This window comes from Salmo salar, chromosome ssa12 (assembly GCF_905237065.1).
Source record: "Salmo salar chromosome ssa12, Ssal_v3.1, whole genome shotgun sequence".
NCBI classification, from domain to species: Eukaryota; Metazoa; Chordata; class Actinopteri; order Salmoniformes; family Salmonidae; genus Salmo; species Salmo salar.
Genome location: NC_059453.1, coordinates 47,463,441 through 47,491,438, shown reverse-complemented (window position 1 = coordinate 47,491,438; position 27,998 = coordinate 47,463,441). Strand labels below are relative to the sequence as shown.

At 41.4% G+C, this 27,998-nt stretch overlaps 1 protein-coding gene across 1 annotated transcript in view; it reads right to left on the bottom strand.

The window, feature by feature from the left end:
- Positions 1 to 27,377, bottom strand: part of LOC106565248 (copine-9) — a 152,855-nt gene extending 125,478 nt beyond the window's left edge. The window contains exon 1 of the mRNA XM_014132145.2: positions 27,276 to 27,377. Within this exon, the coding sequence (XP_013987620.1) occupies positions 27,276 to 27,279 (4 nt within the window). The 5' untranslated portion in view covers positions 27,280 to 27,377. The remainder of the gene's footprint in view (positions 1 to 27,275) is intronic.
- Positions 27,378 to 27,998: the final 621 nt, after the last annotated feature.

Below are 27,998 nucleotides of genomic sequence, written 5' to 3'. Positions count from 1 at the left end.
TTGTAAGCAGGAATCAGGAGGATAAAATTATGCTCAGATTTGCCAAATGGAGGGTGAGGGAGAGCTTTGTACGTGTCTCTGTGTGTGGAGTAAAGGTGGTCTAGATTGGTTGCACATTTAACATTCTGATAGAAATGAGGTGAAACTGATTTAAGTTTCCCTGCATTGAAGTCCCAGGCCACTTGAAGTGCCATCTCTGGATGAGCATTTTCCTGTTTGCTTATGGCGGTATACAGCTCATTGAGTGTGGTTTTAGTGCCAGCATTGGTCTGTGGTGGTATGTAGACAGCTACGAAAAATACAGATGAAAACTCTCTAGGTAGATAGTGTGGTCTACAGCGTATCATGGAATACTCTACCCCAGGCGAGCAAAGCCTCGAGACTAGATATCGTGCACCAGCTGTCGTTTACATATATGCATAGGCCCCCGTCCCGTGTCTTACCAGAGGCTGCTGTTCTATCCTGCTGATAGTGTATAACCCGCCAGCTGTATGTTCTTAATTTCGTCATTCAGCCACGACTCGGTGAAACATAATATATTACAGTTTTTAATGTCCCGTTGGTAGGATATACGTGCTTTCAGTTCGTCCCATTTATTTTCCCAGCGATTGAACGTTAGCTAGCAGGACGGAAGGCAAAGGCAGATTAGCCACTCGGCGCCTGATCCCCACAAGGCACCCTGATCTTTTTCCCGCTAAATCTCTGTTTCCTTCTCCAGCAAATAATGGGCATCTGGGCCTGGTCAGGTGTCTGTAGTATCTCCATCCCGTCCGACTCATTGAAGAAAACTCTTCATCTAATCTGAGGTGAGTAATCGCAGTTCTGATGACCAGAAGCTATTTTCGGTTATAAGAGATGGTAGCAGCAACATTATGTACAAAACAAGTTATGAACAACGCGAAAAAACAGACAAAGTAGCATGGTTGGTTAAGAGCCGATAAGACGTCAGCCATACCCTCCAGCGCCATTATGGATAATCACTGTTGCATTCGGCGCATGTGATTAATACGATTTGATTTGATACATAACCCACACAGAACAGATAAACATCATGTTTAATAAATAAGCAGCATGTATATGGATACAAAGGATGAGTCAAGAATGACAAAGACGACTATATGGAAATGGAGTAAATTGTAATGCATTCCAAAAGAGGATCGACTGTATGGACTGAAGACCCCCTTGCCCCCCTGCCTCCCTCCTCTACCCATGGGGAAAATGTGCCACTTTTTTCCTCAAGGCTACCTCGTCATCCCCATGGAGTTCTCTTAAGTGCCAACATGCCGAGTTCCTTTGAAAGGGCTTTTGTTCATGTTTGACAAAAGAGAATCCACTCGCTGTTAAGCTGAACATAATATAGAATATTGTGTTTTCTTCTTCTCCGCCGGACCTCTCTCTCACTCCCTTTCTCTCTGCACCCACTCGTTCCTGTCAAAGTGTTTTTGAAGTTAAACCTTGGAGGATGGCACTCTGCCTTGCGCGAAATAGAAACAGTGACCTTGCCATCACCTGGGTCCTTTGGATAGATTTGCCCTTTTGAAGGAGCTCTTCAATAAGACAGAGGAGCCAAATGTTTGACTTGACCATAATTAACAAGATGAGGTCCTCCGGGACTCCACGGTATAGTCTAAATTAAATACGAAAGCCATTTAAAGCACAGCTAAATCGAGTACTTTGATAGTTCATTTTATTGATGGTGTACATAGTGTTGATAAGTAGGCAATTCCCTGCACGCTTCAAGAAATACACCTCTATTAAATTGGGTTCCAAGGAGAAATGGCTGCCATGTTCAGTGAGTGACAAGGCCCTTGGATGAGATTCAGGTCAGAGAGCCAATTGTAGTCATAATAGAATATTGCAAAACCCTATAGACCCACTAGGTCCAGGGAGGATATACAGTTGAAGTCTGAAGTTTACATACACCTTAGCCAAATACATTTAAACTCAGTTTTTCACAATTCCATTTAATCCTAGTAAACATTCCCTGTCTTAGGTCAGATAGGATCACCACTTTATTTTAAGAATGTGTAATGTCAGAATATATAGTAGAGAAGAATGATTTATTTCAGCTTTTATTTCTTTCATCACAGTCCCAGTGGGTCAGAAGTTTACATACACTCAATTAGTATTTGGCTGCATTGCCTTTAAATTGTTTAACTTGGGTCAAACTTTTTGGGTAGCCTTCCACAAGCTTCCCACAATAAGTTGGGTGAATTTTGGCCCATTCCTCCTGACAGAGCTGGTGTAACTGAGTCAGGTTTGTAGACCTCCTTGTTAGCACATGCTTTTTCAGTTCTGCCCACAAATGTTCAATGGGATTGAGGTCAGGGCTTTGTGAAGGCCACTCCAATACCTTGACTTTGTTGTCCTTAAGCCATTTTGCCACAACTTTGGAAGTATGCTTGGGGTCATTGTCCATTTGGAAGACCCATTTGCGACCAAGCTTTAACTTCCTGACTGATGTCTTGAGATGTTGCTTCAATATATCCACATCATTTTCCTTAATCATGATGCAATCTATTTTGTGAAGTGCACCAGTCCCTCCTGCAGCAAAGCAACCCCACAACATGATGCTGCCACCCCCGAGCTTCACGGTTGGGATTGTGTTCTTCGGCATGCAAGCCTCCCCCTTTTACCTCCAAACATAATGATGGTCATTATGGCCAAACAGTTCTATTTTTGTTTCATCCGACCAGAGAACATATCTCCAAAAAGTATGATCGTTGTCCCAATGTGCAGTTGCAAACCGTAGTCTGGCTTTTTTATGGCAGTTTTGGAGCAGAACCCAAGTTAAACAATTTAAAGTCAATGCTACCAAATACTAATTGAGTGTATGTAAACTTCTGACCCACTGGGACTGAGATGAAAGAAATAAAAGCTGAAATAAATAATTCTCTCTCCTATTATTCTGACATTTCACATTCTTAAAATAAAGTGGTGATCCTAACTGACCTAAGATAGGGAATTTCTACTAGGATTAAATATCAGGAATTGTGAAAGACAAATACATTTAAACTCAGGTTAAGGTGTATGTTTAACTTCCGACTTCAGCTGTACATGTAATCTGTTTTGTTCTACGACACTCACAAGCCACACAAGAGTAGTTAGGAGGTAAGGAGCTTCTACATAGATCATAGGAAATTCAAGGACATAGTGTCTATAATACTGAAATAAGCTCACATAGTTGCTGTCACGAATTCCAAACTCACAAAGTTATCACTGACTTGTTGGATATTCATTTCATTTCCCACTAAGCAAACCATTTCTGTACTAAATTCATTTTTATCAGGTCTTTGCTTGGCAGACCTTGGCAGATCTGAATGCAACTGTTTATGACAAATAGTTTTGTGTTTTACTTGTATCCTTGGTTGACCTGAAAAGAAAATGGTAAAACATTTCATTGTGATGCTAAAGATAATGGCTGGACATGCAAAAGTAGTGAAAAATGCAGAAGTAGTGAAAGAAAACGCAGATTTGCTGGGGTCCTCGGGCCTGATGAGGTTTTAACAAAATGGTTCATAAAGGATTATTTTGCTGTCCCTCTAGGAGAACCCTTTTGGTTCTAGGTAGTTCCTTTTTTCTAAGGGCTTGGCTTGGTCCTATGAAAATGTAAGATATCTTTCAAAAGTGTTTAGTAAAAGAACTGAAAGCTAGGGGCTAATGTGTATCATGAGGGAAAGTAGAGGGGCTCTCCTGAAGACCAAGAAAGCTATAGCAACCACATTATCAAAATCTACCAAAATGGCAGAGAGCACCATCAAACAATAAGCTTTCTACAGTATCTCTAAACTCCAGAGCCTTTCTCACTTTTATTATTATCTCCCTCCCTACTTTCCCTCTTTAATGAATCATCCATCTCTCTTGATACATCACTTTTAATCAGAATTCCCCCTTACTCGCTTACTATAAATCCTATCTCTGGCGATGTAAAATGTAATGCAGAGCCTGGCTTCGGTGGTATCAAATAAAATTACCGCACAGTAGGATAAGCCTGGAAATGATGGCAAAATTAGATTTAGCGCCATGAGGAGCGATAGACTCGCCCAAAAATTGGATAGCCCTCATTTACATGGCAGACCACAGACAAACATGGGGCAGTTCTTTGTAATTGAGACAAAGGACCGGCATTAAACACATTGTGATATCCTTGGAGATGGGGCATGAATTACCACGAATTACCACATTGATACATAGCAAATCCTAACGAGAGGAAAACCTTCTTGTTTTCTGTCATGCGCATTTGCTAGCTGGGAGGCAAATGATCCTATTCAGAGGCCGAATATACAAAACCTTATTTACAGGCACGGATCAACGCACAGGCTTACCTGGGCTGACAGGAAACCCAGAAAAAGTGATAGCGGCTAGGGGCCCATGGAATGGGTTATTATCCGTGCCCGATTAATTACATTTATCAACAACAAAAGGCCTTTATAGGCTGCTGTAGCCACAAAACAGTAGCACAACACCAACTCTGGCTCTTCAGTTCTTCTATTCTTTTAGTTCTACCCCACTGATACAGGGCTGTGGTGGGATAGGCTGCCTTTGATAATAAGTGAACCACTATCTTCAATAATTGAGGCAGAGCTAGAGGCTCCTTCTACTTCCATCTTGGTATGAGTCAAGAGACTAGGCTTTATTTGCCTTTTGGCCGCAGGAGGAGCAGCAATAGACAATTCCAGCATCACCGTCAATCCCCCCTAGACTACAGCCAAGCATGTTCTGGAAGAGTTTAGCAACTACATGCTATATAGAAGCAAACTACTGTATAGGATCAACAACTATAGGTTTAAAAACTATAGGGTCATACTATAGCAGTGGTCTCCAACCTTTTCTAGCATGAGAGCTGCTTAAAGAAACACAAAATAAGTTGTGAGCTACTCATTTCTTTCTAGCTTTCAAATAGGTACATTCTCTTCTTCTCTTACCTCCAACAACCCTTCCTTGGTGTACAAGAGATGTGTTTTCTGTCAATATACCTGGTAAAATAATGGTTCATTAACAACTCTAAGGGGGTTTTGTATTTTCCCGAATTCTGGTTTTGGATTTTGTTTTGTTTTTCACTTTCAGAAGAGAAACAACAAAATGGGGTGTTCTGAGTCAATGTCAATGCTTATATCACATCAAAAGAAAATGTTTGAAGTCTGGGAAAAAATGAATACATTTAGATTTTTAAGTGTAATTCCACTTCAATTGCACATCTAGGAGAGGAATGTGTTTGGCTAGCGATGTTTCTGTACTGCTGCTGCACATGTCATGTATCAATCCCAGATTGATACAAATAATCATAATACAGTTCTGTCAAGTAAGCCTACTTTGCAGATAACTGTTGAACTCTGATACGCTCTGGTTGCATTTTCTAAGTGACACCTATATTGTACACTACCTTCATGAAATACATTTTGATGTCAAAACTATAAGTCCTACAAACACATACTCAGCACTGTTAGATAGGTAAGAACTGTGGGGTCCTGATACAGGAAACAAAGTGACTATTACAAAGCCAGAGCAACAACAGGCAAAGAAAAGCTAAATGTTCCAATTGTCCCCATGTTGGGTAATAAGAGATTTGAAAGACTACTGTAGGTTTGAAATAAAAGATATCACCGATTACTGTTCCAAAAGGATTTTAAAAATTAAATAAATAAATGTCATATCTTTAATTAATGCTGGCGCTCAAAACATGTGCAAATTCCCTTAGAAACATGGCCATTTTAAAAGCGCAGGGCTTGTGCAATGTGCCATGCCTTCATTTTTCATCTTACAGGAATGATATACATATTTGAAGAAAACTGAAGTCGCTACCTTTAAGTACATTTCCTGTATGATACCCAGTTCATCCACTAGACAGCAGAAGAAGATCACATGAAGTGGATGACCACTTGAAACCAGATGCGTCTGGTTTGGGTAGTGGCTCACTGTGACAAAATGCCTGAAGGTATTTTCAAGCCTGACATCTTAAAATGACCCTGGTGATTGGGGCTTTCAAGTTATCAAGTTTGTTTTTTGAAATAACACACAAACAGGTGAGGAAACAAATGTATTTTCCCATTCACTTTTCCTTTTGTAAATGATGAGCAAGATCAACAGCGCATATGGAAGATGCATTCAAGGTAATATGGATGGAGAAAGAAATGTACTACATTACGTTGACCACCAAGGTGTATCCTTTACATGCATATTAGATTTTTGCACTTTCTTTTTACTTGACCTAAATTGCATACTCTATGAATATCAGCATTACTAACTGGCTACACACAAAGTGATAGACAAACACGCGCACCACACAGACAGATGGGCGATATTGCTGATAATCAATTGGCAGATATTGTGTTATGTTTGAAAAAAAAAATGTTTGGGAGCCCCATAGGGCGGCGCACAATTGGCCCAGCGTCGTCTAGGTTTGGCCGGGGTAGGCCGTCATTGTAAATTGATAGAACCGACGCTGGAGATGAGAAGCAGGTACGGGGATTACCTCTCCCCAAATATAGGGGAGGTAATAAACAGGTGATTGAGTCCAGGTTAGTCCAATAATTGCTGATGCACGTGATGGGGGGAAGGCAGGTGTGCGTACTGATGGTGGCAGGAGTTCGTAATGCTGGGAAGCCTGGCGTCTTCGAGCGCCAGGGAGGGGGAGCGGGTGCAGGCGTGACAGTACCCCCCTCTCTAGGAGCGCCAACCGGCAAGCCTGACAGGCCGGCGGAGGCCTGGGCGCTGGACAGTGGGAGCCTGGCAAACCGGCTGAGGCGTGAGAGCCTGAGGACCCAGTTGAGGCGTGACAGCCTGATGATCCCGCCAGAACATGGGAGCCTGATGAGCCGGCTGAAGTGTAGACGCCTGGGTAGCCGGCTGATGCGTAAAACCCTGCGGATCCGGCTGAGGCCTGACGTGGGATGGGCGCCTTCCGAGCCAACCGGGGCAAGAAACCTCTCGAGCCAGCTAGGGCGTGACAGCCCGACGAGCTGGCTTAGGCACCCCCGGAAGCCAGCACTCCCCGATGCTTTGTTTGATGGCTGCTGCATTCTGATAGAACCGACGCTGGAGAGGAGAAGCAGGTACGGGGAGTTGAACATTTAATGCGGAACAGATAGGTAACAAGACAGGAACAGCGTCAGCACATAGGTAACAACGGCATACGAACATTAAGGCAGCAGCAGGGAACAGAACTGGGGAAATGACAAATATAGGGGAGGTAATAAACAGGTGATTGAGTCCAGGTGAGTCCAATAATTGCTGATGCACATGACAGGGGGAAGGCAGGTGTGCATACTGATGGTGGCAGGAGTGCGTAATGTTGGGGAGCCTGGCGCCTTCGAGAGCCAGGGATGGGGAGCGAGGGCAGGTGTGATTAACCTGTCTGGGCAAGGGGGCGGTATTTTCACGGTCGGATGAAAAAACGAACCCAATTTAAACAGGGTACTACTCTGGCCCAGAAATTAGAATATGCATATTATTAGTAGAGTTGGATAGAAAACACTCTGAAGTTTCTAAAACTGTTTGAATGGTGTCTGTGAGTATAACAGAACTCATATGGCAGGCAAAAACCTGAGAAAATTCCAAGCAGGAAGTGGAAAGTGTGAGAATTGTAGTTCTTCTTTTGATTCTCTATCGAAGCTACAGTGTCCGTGGGGGGCCGTTGCACTTCCTAAGGCTTCCATTGGCTGTCTAAAGCCTTCAGAAAGTGGTTTGAGCATTTTCCTGTCACTGGGCAGATAATAGGAGCTCAGTTACTGAGTGGTCTGCCTGGCAACAAAGGGATTGGATATGCGCGGTCACGCGAGCACGCCGTTCCTTCTTTTTCTTCTTGAATGAATATGCTATTGTCCGGTTGGAATATTATCGCAATTTTACATAAAAAATACCATAAAGACTGATTTTTAACAGCTTTTGACATGCTTCTAAGTACGGTAATGGAACATTTTGACTTTTCGTCTCTCGTTCCACGCTCGCGCGTTATGCCTTTGGATAAGTGATCTGTACGCATGAACAAAACGGAGGTATTTGTACATAAATATGGATTATTTCGAACAAAAACTAAATTTCTTGTGGAAGTAGCAGTCCTGGGAGTGTATTCTGACGAAGATCAGCAAAGGTAAGAGAATATTTCTAATACTAATTCTGAGTGTAGGTTGCCCCGAACTTGGTGGGTGTCTGAATAGCTCACCGTGATGGCTGAGCTATGTACTCAGAATATTGAAAAATGTGCTTTCTCCGTAAAGCTATTTTAAAATCTGATACAGCGGTTGCATCCAGGGGTAGTCTATTTATAATTCTTTAAATAATTGTTATATATTTTATCAACGTTTATGATGAGTATTTTTGTAAATTGATGTGAACATTCGCCGGAAGTTTTGGTGGGAATACATTTTCTGAACATCATGCGCCAATGTAAAATGCTGTTTTTGGATATAAATATGAACTTTATCGGACAAAACATACATGTATTGTGTAACAATGTCCTAGGAGTGTCATCTGATGAAGATCGTCAAAGGTTAGTGCTTCATTTAGCTGTGTTTTGGGTTTTATTGACACATGTCCTTGCTTGGAAAATGGCTGTGTGATTATTTTTGTCTATGTACTCTCCTAACATAATCTAATGTTTTGCTTTTGCTGTAAAGCCTTTTTGAAATTGGACAATGTGGTTACATCAAGGAGAAGTGTATGACATTTTGTTGTTTTTGAATTTGCCACCCTGATATTTCACTGGCTGTGAAATAGCGTCCCACCTAGCCCATAGAAGTTAAAAAATAAATAAAAAAATAACAATAAAATAAATACAATTTTAAATTGAATTACAGCATGTCTTAGACATATAGATTAAGAATGTATTCTCTGAAGCATACTCTGCTAAATCATCTTCCCATTGGTTCTTAAGAGAGTTCAGGGAATCCAGATTGTGTGAGTTTAATAACGTATAGATCAAGCTTATGCCCCCTTTGATAATAGGGTTCATTGTAAAAATAGAATCTAGAGGGGAAATTCACTGAGACCAAACGATCACCTGAAATGTTTCCCGATTTTTTTGAGAATGTTTCACAATGGTTTTTTTGTGTATTTGGAAACAGGTTCAGCTAATGCAAGTTTTGAGCAGTGTATTTTTTTAACCTTTATTTAACTAGGAAAGTTAGTTAACCTCTTGTCGTTCGCCTAGGATAGGGGGCGCTACAGCGATTTTTGAAATAAATTCATGCCCATTTTAAACGGCCTCCTACTCAAACTCAGAAGCTAGGATATGCATATAATTAATACTTGTGGATAGAAAACACCCTAAAGTTTCTAAAACTGTTTGAATGGTGTCTGTGAGTATAACAGAACTCATATGGCAGTCAAAACCCCGAGACCAATCGTAACAGGAAGTGGAATTCTGAATTGCGGACTCAACTTCATCAGTTTGCCTGTAAATCACACAGTGAGCGATGGTTCATTGAGCACTTCCTATTGCTTCGACTAGATGTCCCCAGTCTTTACAAAGTGATTTGAGCCTTCTACTGTGAAAACTGAATGAATGAGACACAGTGGAACGTGGTCACATGGAGAGGGCCATCACCATTATGACGCCGGCACCCCTGGCTACCCTCCCCTTTCGAAACGTTTTGAAACACAATGCAATCGTCCCCCTTGAATCTTATTGGAGCTCTGGTTGAAAAAGGCCCTAAAGATTTATGTTATACAACGTTTGACATGTTTGAACGAACCTAAATAAAAAAAAATGCATTTTTTCGAAAGTGGAGTCCCGCGCACGACGGCACTTTTGGTGCAGCCTTCAGAACGCGCTAACAAGAACAAGCTATTGGAACATAAAGGATTCACTTTTTCGAACGAAAATACATTTGTTGTGGACCTGGGATTCCTAGAAGTGCTTTCTGATTAAGATAATCAAAGGTAAGGGATTATTGACAATAGTATACAAGACTAGATTTGATATGCGATTGTTCCAACATGGCGCTGACCTGTAACGGTAGCATATTTTCTGCGTATCGCATCGCCTTTTATCGCAAAGTGTGATTACCCAGTAAAGTTATTTTTAAATCTGGCATTACAGGTGCTTTCAAGAGATATTCATCTATAAATCTTAGAATGACAATATTACATTTTAAAAATGTTTTCGAATAGTAATTTAGTAAATTGTAGCGCTGTTATACCGGATGCATTTGAGGGAAAATAGTTAGTCAACGTTACGCGCCGATGTAAAATGCTGTTTTTATATATAAATATGAACTTTATCGGACAAAAGAATGCATGTATTGTGTAACATGATGTCCTAGGGGTGTCATCTGATGAAGATTGTCAAAGGTTAGTGCTGCATTTAGCTGTTTTTTGGTTATTTGTGATGCATGTGGTTGGTCGGAAAATGGCTATGTGGCTACTTTTACGATATACTCCTCTAACATAATCTAATGTTTTGCTTTTGCTGTAAAGCCTTTTTGAAATCGGACAACGTGGTTCGATTCAGGAGAAGTGTATCTATAAAACGATATAACATAGTCCTATATTTGAAAAAAAACATATATTAAATTTCGTTATGCTAATAGTGATAGGATTTTTCGCTGGATGTCAACGGACCAGGGGTTAACCAGGGGTTAACCTCTTAGGGCTAGGGGGCAGTATTTACACCGCCGGATAAAAAACGTACCCGATTTAATCTGGTTACTACTCCTACCCAGTAACTAGAATATGCATATACTTATTAGATATGGATAGAAAACACCCTACAGTTTCTAAAACTGTTTGAATGGTGTCTGTGAGTATAACAGAACTCATATGGCAGGCAAAAACCTGAGAGATTCCTTTACAGGAAGTGGCCTGTCTGACCATTTATTGGCTTTCTTTGACATCTCTTTCCAAAACAAAGGATCTCTGCGGTAACGTGACACTTCCCACGGCTCCCATAGGCTCTCAGAGCCCGGGAAAAAGCTGAATGTCGTCATTCCAGCCCCAGGCTGAAACACATTATCGCCTTTTTCAAGTGGCCGATCAGGGGACAGTGGGCTTAGGCGCGTGCACTGGTCGCCCCCGTCTTTCTTTTTTCCTCTATTTACCGAAACGCAGATTCCCGGTCGGAATATTATCGCTTTTTTACGAGATAAATTGCATAACAATTGATTTTAAACAGCGGTTGACATGCTTCGAAGTACGGTAATGGAATATTTAGAATTTTTTTGTCACGAATTGCACCATGCTCGTAACCCTGATTTACCATTTCAGATAGTTTCTAGAACGCACGAACAAAACGCCGCTATTTGGATATAACGATGGATTATTTGGAACCAAACCAACATTTGTTATTGAAGTAGAAGTCCTGGGAGTGCATTCTGACGAAGAACACCAAAGGTAATAACATTTTTGTTATAGTAAATCTGATTTTGGTGAAGGCTAAACTTGCTGGGTGTCTAAATAGCTAGCCCGTGATGGCTGGGCTATGTACTTAGAATATTGCAAAATGTGCTTTCACCAAAAAGCTATTTTAAAATCGGACATATCGAGTGCATAGAGGAGTTCTGTATCTATAATTCTTAAAATAATTGTTATGCTTTTTGTGATCGTTTATCGTGAGTAATTTAGTAAATTGTTAGTAAATTCCCTGGAAGTTTGCGGGGGGTATGCTAGTTCTGAACGTCACATGCTAATGTAAAAAGCTGTTTTTTGATATAAATATGAACTTGATTGAACAAAACATGCATGTATTGTATAACATAATGTCCTAGGGTTGTCATCTGATGAAGATCATCAAAGGTTAGTGCTGCATTTAGCTGTGGTTTGGGTTTATGTGACATTATATGCTAGCTTGAAAAATGGGTGTCTGATTATTTCTGGCTGGGTACTCTGCTGACATAATCTAATGTTTTGCTTTCGTTGTAAAGCCTTTTTGAAATCGGACAGTGTGGTTAGATTAACGAGAGTCTTGTCTTTAAATAGCTGTAAAATAGTCATATGTTTGAGAAATTGAAGTAATAGCATTTCTAAGGTATTTGAAAATTGCACCACAGGATTCAACTGGCTGTTACGTAGGTGGGACGATTTGGTGCCACCTAGCCCAGAGAGGTTAAGAACAAATTCTTATTTACAATGACGTCCTACCCCAGACAAAACCTAGACCGGACAATCTTTGGCCAATTGTGCGCTGCCATATGTGATTCCCAATCCAGGTCGGTTGTGATACAGCCTGGAATCGAACCAGGGTCTGTAGTGACATCTCTAGCACTGAGATGCAGTGCCTTAGACCACTGCGCCACTCGGGAGTAAGGCAGCTAAGGAGGTGGGGCCACAGGATGGGATCGCCAAGGTCAACCATTTCAGGACTGTAACATCAGGGATTTCTGTCATCCAATATAGAATGATTATATAGCTGCCCAGTAATAATATTGAAAGTTCGGAAGTGCTAGACCACCCTGGGGATGAGATCTCTGCAATACACTCTTACATATCCAAGGGTTTTTCTCATTCCAGATAAAAGCAGATATCAGTTTATCTATGGAGATAAAAATACAAATATTTTGTCAGAAAGATAGGAATACATTGAAATAAGTATAACAATTTAGGTAATACAGTCATTTTAACAGTGTTAACCTCTCTGGGCCAGTGGGACACCTACTCAACAGCCAGTGTAATCCCGTGGCGCGATATTCAAATACCTTAGAAATGCTATTACTTCAATTTTACACCATTTTAAAGACAAGACTCTCGTTAATCTAACCACACTGTTCGATTTCAAAAAGCCTTTACAACGAAAGCAAAACATTAGATTATGTCAGCAGAGTACCCAGCCAGAAATAATCAGACACCCATTTTTCAAGCTAGCATATAATGTCACATAAACCCAAACCACAGCTAAATGCAGCACTAACCTTTGATGATCGTCATCAGATGACAATCCTAGGACATTATGTTATACAATACATGCATGTTTTGTTCAATCAAGTTCATATTTATATCAAAAACCAGCTTTTTACATTAGCATGTGACTAGCATGTGACTAGCATTCCCACCGAACACTTCTGGTGAATTTACTAAATTACTCACGATAAACGTTCACAAAAAACATAACAATTATTTTAAGAATTATAGATACAGAACTCCTTTATGCACTCGCTATGTGCGATTTTAAAATAGCTTTTCGGTGAAAGCACATTTTGCAATATTCTGAGTAGATAGCCCGGCCATCACAGGCTAGCTATTTTGACACCCACCAAGTGTGGTACTCACCAAACTCCGATTTACTATTAGAAAAGTTTGATTACCTTTGCTGTTCTTCATCAGAATGCACTCCCAGGACTACTACTTCAATAACAAATGTTGGTTTGGTTCCAAATAATCCATAGTTATATCCAAATAGCGGCGTTTTGTTTGTGCGTTCAAGACACTATCCGAAGGGTAAAGAAGGGTGACGCGCCCGATGCGTTTCGTGACAAAAAAATTCAAAATATTCCATTACCGTACTTCGAAGCATGTCAAACGCTGTTTAAAATCAATTTTTATGCTATTTTTCTCGTTAAAAAAAGTGATAATATTCCGACCGGGAGTCGTTGTTTTCGTTCAAAGAGAGAGAAAGTAAACATGGTGTCGGCTCGTGCATGCGCCTCCAGTCTCATTGTCCTCAGATCGACCACTTACCAAATGCGCTAATGTTTTTCAGCCATGGCCTGCAAAGCCACCATTCATCGTTCTGGCGCCTTCTGAGAGCCTATGGGAGCGTTAGAAAATGTCACGTTATGCCAGAGATCCCCTGTTTTGGTTAGAGATGATCAAGAAGGCCAAGATATAGTCAGAGAGAGCGCTTCCTGTTTGGAATCTTCTCAGGTTTTGGCCTGCCAAATGAGTTCTGTTATACTCACAGACACCATTCAAACAGTTTTAGAAACTTTAGGGTATTTTCAATCCAAATCAAACAATTATATGCATATTCTAGTTACTGGGCAGGAGTAGTAACCAGATTAAATCGGGTACGTTTTTTATCCGGCCGTGCAAATACTGCCCCCTATCCCCAACAGGTTAATTCTTCCGCCCAAAGAAAGAGAAAGTAAATCCCAGCGTTCAAGATCCTGTTTCAGGCGGCATTTCAAGGGAGGGAATTTGGCTTTATAGAGATCTCTGAAATTGTGTGTGACCCCAATTCCCAAATATTTCAATTTCTGTGTAGTCACTCTGAAAGGTACATGACTAAAATAAGTTTGCATGGCAGAAGGATTAATAGGCGTCAATTAAGTTTTTTGTAGAATAACCTTATACCTGGATATTTGACCAAATGTTTTTAGTAGAACCTGGATCTCTGTAAGACCAGTTAAAGGGTCAGACATATACTGCTCAAAAAAATAAAGGGAACACTTAACCTGTTAGGGCTAGGGGGCAGCATTTGCACGTCTGGATAAAAAAAATGTACCCGATTTAATCTGGTTACTAATCCTACCCAGTAACTAGAATATGCATATACTTATTATATATGGATAGAAAACACTCTAAAGTTTCTAAAACTGTTTGAATGGTGTCTGTGAGTATAACAGAACTCATTTGGCAGGCAAAACCCTGAGACATTTTCTGACAGGAAGTGGATACCTGATGTGTTGTATTGACTTTAAACCTATCCCATTGAAAAACACAGGGGCTGAGGAATATTTTGGCACTTCCTATTGCTTCCACTAGATGTCACCAGCCTTTACAAAGTGTTTTGAGTCTTCTGGAGGGAGATCTGACCGAACAAGAGCCATGGAACGATGATGTCCCATTAGACACCTGGCGCGCGAGTTCATGTTGGGTACCCTCGTTCCAATACGTTATAAAAGAGTATGCATTCGTCCACCTTGAATATTATTCATGTTCTGGTTAAAAAGGCCCTAATGATTTATGCTATACAACGTTTGACATGTTTGAACGAACGGAAATATATTTTTTCCCCTCGTTCATGACGAGAAGTCCGGCTGGCTTAGATCATGTGCTAACAAGACGGAGATTTTTGGACATAAATGATGAGCTTTTTTGAACAAAACTACATTCGTTATGGACCTGTGATACCTGGAAGTGACATCTGATGAAGAGAATCAAAGGCAATGGATTATTTACATAGTATTTTCGATTTTAGATCTCCCCAACATGACGTCTAGTCTGTATCGCAACGCGTATTTTTCTGGGCGCAGTGCTCAGATTATTGCAAAGTGTGATTTCCCAGTAAGGTTATTTTTAAATCTGGCAAGTTGATTGCGTTCAAGAGATGTAAATCTATAATTCTTTAAATGACAATATAATATTTTACCAATGTTTTCTAATTTTAATTATTTAATTTGTGACGCTGACTTGACTGCCGGTTATTGGAGGGAAACGATTTCCTCAACATCAATGCCATAGTAAAACGCTGTTTTTGGATATAAATATGAACTTGATAGAACTAAAAATGCATGCATTGTCTAACATAATGTCCTAGGAGTGTCATCTGATGGAGATTGTAAAAGGTTAGTGCATCATTTTAGCTGGTTTTATGGTTTTGGTGACCCTGTCTTTGACTTGACAAAACATTACACACAACTCTTGTAAATGTACTGTCCTAACATACTCTAAATTTATGCTTTCGCCGTAAAACCTTTTTGAAATCGTAAAACGTGGTTAGATTAAGGAGATGTTTATCTTTGAAAGGGTGTAAAATAGTTGTATGTTTGAAAAATTTGAATTTTGACATTTATTCGGATTCAAATTTGCCGCTCTTGAAATGCACCTGCTGTTGATGGAGTGCACCACGGGTGGCACGCTAGCGTCCCACCTAGCCCATAGAGGTTAAACAACACAATGTAACTCCAAGTCAATCACACTTCTGTGAAATCAAACTGTTCACTTAGGAAGCAACACTGATTGACAATACATTTCACATGCTGTTGTGCAAATGGAATAGACAACAGGTGGAAATTATAGGCAATTAGCAAGACACCCCCAATAAAGGAGTGGTTCTGCAGGTGGTAACCACAGACCACTTCTCAGTTCCTATGCTTCCTGGCTGATGTTTTGGTCACTTTTGAATGCTGGCGGTGCTTTCACTCTAGTGGTAGCATGAGACGGAGTCTACAACCCACACAAGTGGCTCAGGTAGTGACTCTCATCCAGGATGGCACATCAATGCGAGCTGTGGCAAGAAGGTTTGCTGTGTCTGTCGGCGTAGTGTCCAGAGCATGGAGGCGATACCAGGAGACAGGCCAGTACATCAGGAGACGTGGAGGAGGCCGTAGGAGGGCAACAACCCAGCAGCAGGACCGCTACCTCCGCCTTTGTGCAAGGAGGAGCAGGAGGAGCACTGCCAGAGCCCTGTAAAATGACCTCCAGCAGGCCACAAATGTGCATGTATCTGCTCAAACGGTCAGAAACAGACTCCATGAGGGTGGTATGAGGGCCCGACGTCCACAGGTGGGGGTTATGCTTACAGCCCAACACCGTGCAGGACGTTTGGCATTTGCCAGAGAACACCAAGATTGGCAAATTCGCCACTGGCGCCCTGTGCTCTTCACAGATGAAAGAAGGTTCACACTGAGCACATGTGACAGACGTGACAGTCTGGAGACACCGTGGAGAACATTCTGCTGCCTGCAACATCCTCCAGCATGACCGGTTTGGCGGTGGGTCAGTCATGGTGTGGGGTGGCATTTCTTTGGGGGGCCGCACAGCCCTCCATATGCTCGCCAGAGGTAGCCTGACTGCCATTAGGTACCGAGATGAGATCCTTAGACCCCTTGTGAGACCATATGCTGGTGCGGTTGGCCCTGGGTTCCTCCTAATGCAAGACAATGCTAGACCTCATGTGGCTGGAGTGTGTCAGCAGTTCCTGCAAGAGGAAGGCATTGATGCTATGGACTGGCCCGCCCGTTCCCCAGACCTGAATCCAATTGAGCACATCTGGGACATCATGTCTCGCTCCATCCACCAACACCACGTTGCACCACAGACTGTCCAGGAGTTGGCAGATGCTTTAGTCCAGGTCTGGGAGGAGATCCCTCAGGAGACCATCCGCCACCTCATCAGGAGCATGCCCAGGTGTTGTAGGGAGGTCATACAGGCACGTGGAGGCCACACACACTACTGAGCCTCATTTTGACTTGTTTTAAGGACATTACATCAAAGTTGGATCAGCCTGTAGTGTGGTTTTCCACTTGAATTTTGAGTGTGATTCCAAATCCAGACCTCCATTGGTTGATAAATTGTATTTCCATTGATTATTTATGTGTGATTTTGTTGTCAGTACATTCAACTACGTAAAGAAAAAAGTATTTAATAAGATTATTTCATTAATTCAGATCTAGGATGTGTTGTTTTAGTGTTCCCTTTATTTTTTTGAGCAGTGTATATAATAGCATGTCATCTGCATAGAGTGAAATTGTATGCTCTAAGCCCCCTCTTCAAATACCTTTGATAGTGGTGTTATTACGTATTGCTAAGGATAAAGGCTCAATTGCGATGGCAAACAGCTGAGGGGATATAGGACAACCCTGTCTTGTCCCACGTTGAAGTTGGAAATGGGATGAAGGGTTATTATTTGTGCGTTAGGGGAGGAGTAAAGGACTTTGATCCAGGACATAAAATTGGGACTGAATCCAAATTGTTTGAAAGTATAAAATCGATAATCCCACTCCACTCGATCAAACGTCTTCTCAGCATCAAGTGATAACAATATCTCTGGAGTGTCAGATGAAGAGGAATTATAAAGTATATTATAAAGATGTCTGATGTTGAAAAAAGAATGACAATTTTTTATGAAACCAGTTCGATCTGTAAAGATAATGGAGGGAAGGACTGACTCAAAATGGCAGGCAATCATCTTAGAAATTAACTTTACTTGGCAATTCAGTAAAGAAATTGGCCTATATGAACCACTATCTAGAGGGTTTTTTTCCTTTTTCAGAACAAGTTAAATACATGCTTGTCTCATTGTTGAGAGTAAAGCATTTGAGGAGAATGATTCCTCATACGGAAAGCAAAAGAGGAGAGAGTTGATCTGAGAATTATTTTAAGAATTCGCTGGGAAAGTCCAGAACTAAGGCACTAATGTTACCTAATAATAACAATATCAACTGATACCACTGGCAACGCTATACAGTATCTACAAACGAGAGACTGAGTCTGCAGTAGTAGACACATTCGTTCATTACCCTAATCTCCAAATAGGTGAACATTCAGCTATGCCCCTTGGGAAGATAGAGATGGGTGCTCCATTGTATCGAAGTGGGCCAAATTCTCTTGCACGCCGAAGGACATCAATACAATCCTGATAGCAGTGTATTTTAGCCACAATGACGCAAAGTTTTCCGGCAGGCTTTTTGCTTGAAAGCCCCGATGTGAGCGGTCTTCAAGGACGTCTTTATCCAATGTGAGGGCTTCCATCAATAACTTTGAGACCGATGAAGTAGAACTTGAGCCCGGGTCCTCAGCTACCAACATTATCCTGATATTGGATCTTCGCATATAACCTTGTAAATGTATGCAATGTTCTTTAACCTCTATGGGCTAGGTGGGACGCTAGCGTGCCACCCGTGGTGCACTCCATCAACAGCAGGTGCATTTCAAGAGCGGCAAATTTGAATCCAAATAAATGTCAAAATTCAAATTTTTCAAACATACAACTATTTTACACCCTTTGAAAGATAAACATCTCCTTAATCTAACCACGTTTTACGATTTCAAAAAGGTTTTACGGCGAAAGCATAAATTTAGAGTATGTTAGGACAGTACATTTACAAGAGTTGTGTGTAATGTTTTGTCAATTCAAAGACAGGGTAACCAAAACCATAAAACCAGCTAAAATGATGCACTAACCTTTTACAATCTCCATCAGATGACACTCCTAGGACATTATGTTAGACAATGCATGCATTTTTAGTTCTATCAAGTTCATATTTATATCCAAAAACAGCGTTTTACTATGGCATTGATGTTGAGGAAATCGTTTCCCTCCAATAACCGGCAGTCAAGTCAGCGTCACAAATTAAATAATTAAAATTAGAAAACATTGGTAAAATATTATATTGTCATTTAAAGAATTATAGATTTACATCTCTTGAACGCAATCAACTTGCCAGATTTAAAAATAACCTTACTGGGAAATCACACTTTGCAATAATCTGAGCACTGCGCCCAGAAAAATACGCGTTGCGATACAGACTAGACGTCATGTTGGGGAGATCTAAAATCGAAAATACTATGTAAATAATCCATTACCTTTGATTCTCTTCATCAGATGTCACTTCCAGGTATCACAGGTCCATAACGAATGTAGTTTTGTTCAAAAAAGCTCATCATTTATGTCCAAAAATCTCCGTCTTGTTAGCACATGATCTAAGCCAGCCGGACTTCTCGTCATGAACGAGGGGAAAAAATATATTTACGTTCGTTCAAACATGTCAAACGTTGTATAGCATAAATCATTAGGGCCTTTTTTAACCAGAACATGAATAATATTCAAGGTGGACGAATGCATACTCTTTTATAACGTATTGGAACGAGGGTACCCAACATGAACTCGCGCGCCAGGTGTCTAATGGGACATCATCGTTCCATGGCTCTTGTTCGGTCAGATCTCCCTCCAGAAGACTCAAAACACTTTGTAAAGGCTGGTGACATCTAGTGGAAGCAATAGGAAGTGCCAAAATATTCCTCAGCCCCTGTGTTTTTCAATGGGATAGGTTTAAAGGTAATACAACACATCAGGTATCCACTTCCTGTCAGAAAATGTCTCAGGGTTTTGCCTGCCAAATGAGTTCTGTTATACTCACAGACACCATTCAAACAGTTTTAGAAACTTTAGAGTGTTTTCTATCCATATATAATAAGTATATGCATATTCTAGTTACTGGGTAGGATTAGTAACCAGATTAAATCGGGTACATTTTTTTTATCCAGACGTGCAAATGCTGCCCCCTAGCCCTAACAGGTTAAGGCTAGCCACATCAGTTGCGAGCTTCTTAATTAACCGTGGTTTGTAGCATAGTCGTGTCGTCTGAGCATATTGACAAGCCTTGTTCCATGTCGGAGACATTTTTCTTAACTGTATCCAGTTCAGTATGAACTATTGCTGCATGCTTTGCGAGTTCATTTTTGACTGCTTGTAACTCCAACTTATAAATTCAATTAAAGTCCTCACTGAGCGCCTCCTTGAGTTCCGACTTGAGTTGAGATGAAATTTCCGCTCTGAGGGCAGCAAGAATCCCGGTCTTGAAATCCTCTGTGTTCATTTTTTCGCCGACCCGAGGGGAGGAGCCGATGCTCCCACTTGTTGAAGAACTCGAGCTCCTCGTCTTAGGCCTAGTGTTTTCTCTTTTGTCAGTGACTCCGCTGAACTTTAAATCAAAAATAAAAGTTGAACCAAGTAAAGCATCTCATTCAAAGGCTGTGTTTCCTAGTTATTTATGGGTCAAAGCACAAAGAAAGTATTAAATAAATGCAATTTCAGCAGGAGCTTGGAAAAACATGACCTTCTACATTTGCTCACTAGCACCCCATTATGTTTGGATTTTTAAACCAATAGTTGCTAACCAGGGGTGAGATAATGTAAATTGGGCTTTGCTTGGATATTAGCCAGTAGCTTGCAGTGTCTGATTTGTTTTTAGCGGTGGAAGATTTGTTTGACAGTTTGCGGTGGAATGTGAAAAACGCATGTACTTTTCTGAATTGTTTGGCAAACTACTCATAGGTGGGCTGTGAGCTACTGGTAGCTTGAGATCGATCTGATAGATACCCCTGTACTATTGTATTGAAAGTGTCTGTTTTATGCCTAGAGGGCAACCTTCCAAGGATAGTGTTACTTCCAACTCTCTCTTAGCAAGATGTTCAAAATCAAAACACTATCTTTCTGACCTGAACCAGCTGAGCCTAAGTTATTTCATCTTCCATTTTGTTTTCCATCCTTCTCTACTTGTGCATCAGACAGTCATGGTAAATTCCAGTATTATCTACTGTAAATGGAAGAAAATTATGTGAGCTCCCCTACACTTTTGACAAGTCATTGGACTTCGGAGAGCCGAATGACGTACCTTTGCTTCTCTGTTCTCACTGCTCGATGAGTAGCTGAGTTCTCTTTTCAAAAAAACACAGCTACTTCTCGGAACGCAAGGTAATTGACCTGAGGATAGGATCCTCATAATTCAGGAAAGGTATGGCAAATAAAGACAGGAGTTACGTACATCAGTGGGCCCCATGCCTATCTTGAAACATCTTCAGGATACGGCTGAGCATCATAGACAGTATTATATATATTTTATATTTCTCCTGTGCCTCTCATAGCCTTGATATACAGCGATACACTAGATATAACAGAGTGGGAAGCCTTTCTTTGACGTAACTGACTCTCTATCTCCCACTCTTCTTCTTCTACATAATGATTCCTTTAGAAATACAAGAGAAAAGGATATTGTCTTCTCTCAGCACTGTCTACCTTTGCAAATCAAATCAGATTGAAAGGTAGAAATAAAAGCAAGTATGTATAGATATTAGATTAGATAACCTGTTCCATCTAGTTTCCGAGTGTATAGTACACCTCTGAATTTATTCATCAATGTGTGGCTTGAATCCCCTATCGAATGAGACTCATATTTCAACTTCAATGACCAGATCAAATGGGCTCATTCTAATATATACAACTCCCTTGGGGTAATCCATGTAGGCCCGTATCTCTATCCATATCTCGAAGCCCTTACAGTACCTCAACAGCACTATCCATCTTCGCTATCTATTGTGATTCAGATGCTAAAAATAATCTCTAGAGGGAAGGGGGTGGTTAAATTATTCATCCACCTCCGCCAGGGGATCTCTCCCTGTTATTGGAGCCACCTCTTGTGACCCCGTATCAGGGAGACCACAGCTGCAGCGCTCCCCTGGGGCCTTGAAGATCCATATCTGGACTATCCTGGAAATGCAATAGGCACCCAGTTTATTTCCACATACCCCCTCGGTCCTCACTTAGGTATGTTGCCCGGATGAAGGTTAATTCCATCATACAATAAGTTGATATCGATCAATATGTTGATACACAGGGTTGAGAATAGCCGTCAATAGCCGGTATGGCCAGTGTTTCATCAACATGCTATTGATTGAGGAGCGGCAAAAGGTCACAAGATGTGCCACGATAATTACGTTTCTCCGTCACCAAACATGATGAGTCATTATTCTCGGGGGTGCCATTTACACACATCAATGCCCTTTGTCTACCACCACGTAGTGAACATCGTAATAAATGGCCTTTAACATTTTCACTGGTGGTTAACTTCTTCGGGATCGGTGTCCCTTCCATAGGACGGTTGAGCTAACATAGGCTAATGCGATTAGCATGAGGTTGTAAGTAACAAGAACATTTCCCAGGACATAGATATATCTGATATTGGCAGAAAGCTTAAATTCTTGTTAACCTAACTGCACTGTCCAATTTACAGTAGCTATTACAGTGAAAGAATACCAAGCTATTGTTTGAGACGGCACAATTTTGAACATGAAAAGTTATTAATAAACAAATTAGGCACATTTGGTAGGTTTGGGACAGGTAGGTTGGTGGTTGAAGATATCCCTCTAGTGGTGTGGGGGCTGTGCTTTGGCAAAGTGGGTGGGGTTATATCCTGCTTGTTTTCCCCTGTCTGGGGGTATCATCAGATGGGGCCACAGTGTCTCCTGACCCCTCCTGTCTCAGCCTCCAGTATTTATGCTGCAGTAGTTTGTGTCGGGGGGCTAGGGTCAGTCTATTATATCTGGAGTATTTCTCCTGTCTTATCCGGTGTCCTGTGTGAATTTAAGTATGCTCTCTCTAATTCTCTCTTTCTTTCTTTCTCTCTCTCGGAGGACCTGAGCCCTAGGACCATGCCTCAGGGCTACCTGGCATGATGACTCCTTGCTGTCCCCAGTCCACTTGGCCGTGCTGCTGCTCCAGTTTCAACTGTTCTGCCTGCGGCAATGGAAACTTGACCTGTTCACCGGATGTGCTACCTGTCCCAGACCTGCTGTTTTCAACTCTCTAGAGACAGCAGGAGCGGTAGAGATACTCTCAATGATCGGCTATGAAAAGCCAACTGACATTTACTCCTGAGGTGCTGACCTGTTGCACCCTCGACAACTACTGTGATTATTATTATTTAACCATGCTGGTCATTTATGAACATCTTGGCCAGAAATCCAATGGTTCATTGGATCAGTCTAAAATGTTGCACATACACTGATGCCATCTAGTGGCCAGAATCTAAATTGCACCTGGGCTGGAATAATAAATGATGGCCTTTCTCTTGCATTTAAAAGATGATGGTACAAAAAAAATACAAAATAATGTTTGTTTTTTCTTTGTATTATCTTTTACCAGATCTATTGTGTTATATTCTACTACATTCCTTTCACATTTCCATAAACTTCAAAGTGTTTCCTTTCAAATGGAACCAAGAATATGCATATTGTTGCTTAAGGGCCTGAGCTACAGGCAGTTAGATTTGGGTATGTCATTTTAGGCAAAAATTTTAAAAAAGGGGCTAATCCTTTTAACTACCGTGTTGACCCCATTTCCAGTTCACAGGGCAGTAAATATGGTGACACACTTTCGTAGTTTGCGACAGGCACTTACAGATATAGGATCTTCATTTGATCACTCTTTTGTTGCTGATAACTTCCCTGCACAGCAAACTTGTAGTGTATTCAAGGTTTAAAAAGGCTTATAACGTTTGTAATTTTCACTTTAAAATGTCACATTTGATTTGCCCTGACGAAAAATGTATCAACCTCTTGTTATGTTCTGAACAAACAGAGTAAAAACTCTAACGGATACCTAGGAAAAGCCCTACAAAAAATGTCCATTAATTATAATCCACATAATAATTCACATTTCCAATTGCTGCAGGATTATTTTCCTGCTGAAGCCAACTGGCTCAAATTAAGCTCCTACATCTGTATGTAGCACTTATTCTTGATTTCTTGTTTCAAATGTTTTATTATTTGTGTCCTTGTTTGACATTTTACTGCACTGTTACTAGTAACACAAGCATTTCGTTGCACACACTATTGTCAAGAGGTGAGTGTAGCTGGTGCATCGAAGTCAGGCGCAGGAAAGAAGAGATGAGTGGCCAAAGCACTTTACTAAGGCAATCATTTGCACAGAACGCAACTGCGTCACAAAACAAATGCCCAACGAACCAGTGAGGCAGCACAAAGTACAAAAACACAAGTCCAAAGTACAGGCTGCCACATAGCACGGGTAATAAAATATACCCGGCGCAAACCAGCCGGAAGCGTGCCAACCTCAACAATAAACAATTACACACACAGACATGGGGGGAACAGAGGGTTAAATACACGACATGTAATGAGAGAATGAATACCAGGTGTGTGGGAAGACAAGACAAAACAAATGGAAAATGAAAGGTGGATCGGTGATGGCTAGAAGACCGGTGACGTCGACCGCCGAAAGCCGCCCGAACAAGGAGAGGGACCGACTTCAGCGGAAGTCATGACAGCTATAACATCTGCTAAACTGTGTACGCGACCAATAACCTTTGATTTGATTTATATAGCACACGCGCTAGCCATTAATGAGCCATCAATCTATCACATATTAGCAAACCACATTAGTACACTAATTAGGGCACATTCATTAATGTGAAGCGTCACTCCTGTTGTTAGGGAATCTTCAGGTTGTCACTTTAGGGGGTTTTCAGCTGCCAAAAGTGAGATTGCACTTTTAAGTGTGGCATTTGAAGATGTTTTAAGTCTGAAGTAAAAAAAATTGATAATATATATATTTTTTTATTGAACCTTTATTTAACTAGGGATTTCGGTTAAGAACAAATTCTTATTTACAATGATGGCTTACCCCGACCAAACCCAGACAACTCTGGGCCAATTGTGCGCCGCCCTATGGGACTCCCAATCACAGCCAGATGTGATATAGCCTGGATTCGAACCAGGGACTGTAGTGACGCCTCTTGCACTGAAATGCAGTGCCTTAGACTGCTGCGCCACTCGGGAGTCCAAAAATCTGAGGATCTTTATCGTGTGAAGGACAACATCAGAGATGATCCGAGATGCGGATCAGCCTGTCAGCAAAGAAAATGTGTAACAGCCAAGAGTGACAGTCAGTCAGTCTTGTGCTGTGGTGTGCGTGTGTGTGAGTGAGTGTCTGTGTGTAATTGTATTACTGAATAATTCACCTCTATTGATTTATTTTCCACAGGAGACTAGGACTCCTCTCAAAGCATGGCTGCTTTCCCAGGGGAAGGGGTTTGCCAAACCTGAGAACTCAATGTGTGCATGTGCCTGTGCCGGTAAGACTTGTCTGGTAGAGTGGGTAACACTCTCACCAATGGAACCATAAACTGTACTTTTTCTCGCGACGGGGATCCTGATTCAATCCCTGCACAAACCCTACGCATTTCCGCTCCCTCTACGTTGTCTCCCTTCTTCTGCTCCTATCCGGTCCTAAAGATTATACAAGGACTTTGAAATTCTGTTATTTTCCAATTACAGTATATTACATTTTGACTGTGGTATGTGTGACAGTGGCATATGTATTTATGTGTGTGTGTGTGTGTGTGTGTGTGTGTGTGTGTGTGTGTGTGTGTGTGTGTGTGTGTGTGTGTGTGTGTGTGTGTGTGTGTGTGTGTGTGTGTGTGTGTGTGCGTGTGTGTGCGTGTGTGTGCACCTGGCTTTCCACCTGTGTGTGCATGCATTTTTAACTAAACTGACTTGTTCACTGTTAGGTAATGAACCAATTAGGTAATGAACCAAATTCTTCCAATCCCAGACCAAAGATATGTCCTATTAGGGACACTGCACACATGGATTTACACAACCCCTAGGGAGTCATTTGCTAGAGATTATGACTAACAAGTCATGTGGAGACCCCAAACGGACAGAAAATCCTAAAATGATGTACATAATATAAAGTTCACTGTATATTTGTTGTTTGTAATAATAACTGTATATGGTGTATATAGCCTAGTGTGTGTGTGTCCATCACTGCGTGTCAATCAATGGGAGTAGGATCAAGGCTGGTGTAAAGTGTTTGTTCTCACTCCTCTCTGATAGGGCTCGTCCCACTCCTTCCTCTTGCCATGGCGAGGAGAATATTTCCAACACAACCCCCACACTCACCTCCCGCACATCTAACCCTCATCACTCAATTTAGGAAAAGACTGATGAAGCCCTCTTCAATCTATTCCTGCACAGTGGACAATAGTGTGAGGTTTTCAATCAGTACAGGAAGACCTGATGTTATTATGATCCATGTGACTTTGTGCAATTCTGATTCTGAAGAGTACTGTTTTTTTTAAATATCCAACTCTCTTTAAAAGCACATCTTTTGTCAGCTCCTCATCTTATAACAAAGATCATTTTTTCTTAAAATAATGTTTGACTTTCTTCCTCCTGCTTGACAAGATTTGAACGAAATACAACAACCGCTGTTGTATGCCTTCCGACTACACTGCTATCAACCTTCTGTTACATTATTTGCTTCTCCTTGTTTGACTAATGCTTTCTGTCTGCGTGGTGGATCTGGCAGTGGCGATCGGTTGGTGTTTTGACGGCGTTATTGATCGTGTGTGTGTGTGTGTGTGTAGTCTAATCAATGTGACAGATCTGGGGGTGGATCGGCCCCGGCTACCTCAACCTGCCCCACGCTGGGGACTCTGCTCTTCTCCTCTTCTCCTCCTCCGGCCTCCTGCTGAGGCTATTGATCCCCCCCTTCTCTGGGGGAGAAGTGAAGTTTGGACAGTAACATCCCACAACTCCCTCCAACCCTGGCTTCTACTGTGAGCTGCCTTCGCAGTGGAGAGAGAGCTGGGAGTGGATTCGAGGCAAATGGGAGCTATAATGTTGGTGTTGGGTTTGAAAGTAGTTTGTTGACTAACTTTATAGGTCAGACTTTTCCAGATAAGTCAAAAAGTAATTATCCTGCAAAATGCTGCAAGAATGCACTTTAGATTCAACGTTCTTAACCAATACAATTATGTTAATGCTGTAAATGTCATAAGTACAGTGGTACATAGAGGTGAGAGAATCATATTGGTCTACATGTCTTCTTATCAAGTGAAACAGGGATGTACTACCTGTGCTTGTCTAATAAGAACACCGATTTTCATTGTCTGTTGCAAAAGGTTTTGCTACGGTGTGCCCAACTGAACACGACTCTGGTTTGATTGAATTCGCCTTTAGTAAATCAAGAGATTATGAACATTGCTAATGAAACCTCTAGAGTCACTGTCTGATGGACAGGAGTATAAAAGAGAGGAGGGGAAGGAAAACGAGAGGAGGAATGGAATATAGGGAAAGAGTGAAACGAGGTCTCCACTTACGCATCAAAGCGAAGATTCTGCTTCTCCTCGAAGAAGAAATCCAGGACAAACTTCCGCACAAAGTCCGGGTTCAGCGTGTTATCAATCACTTCCGTTCGGCCAAACTGCTCCGGAATGGGCAATGGAGGGAGGAGGGGGAGAGAAGAAGAGAGAAAGAGAGAAATGAGGCAATACTGTAAGAGATCACATCATCATCATCACTTGATGGCTTGAAAACATATTCAGAATGCCTAAATAATTGTGCCTAAGGCTGGTCTGGCTAGTAAAGCCGCCGCCTGCAGCACATATCCAACACCCTTAGTGTGGTTAAGAATGGGGAGTGAATTCCACTCACCTGTCAAACCAGAATCATCATTGATTATCATAGCAATCAATCAGTGCTTTCTCAGCTTCTCCTAGAAATGGATTCAGTCCTTGACTTCAGCATTCAGGCTTTATTGTGTTTTATCCTCTATATTTTTTTGTTGTTGTCTCTGGCTGGAGCAACTTTTTATGTATTTTTGTGTTATATCAAATCAAAAGTTTGTTGCTGCACTACGAAACTAAATATTAAGTGAGATGCTTTGCTGGAAAATGTGCATCCGCTGTCCCAATGTTCCATCATGCTCTCTGACAGCAGAGAAGTGCTAATGATCTGTGGTCTGCCACAACACCTGACAAACAGGTGGGAGGAGAGAAGCAAGAAGTGCACTAGCATATAGCTGGTATTGATGCAAACTTTGA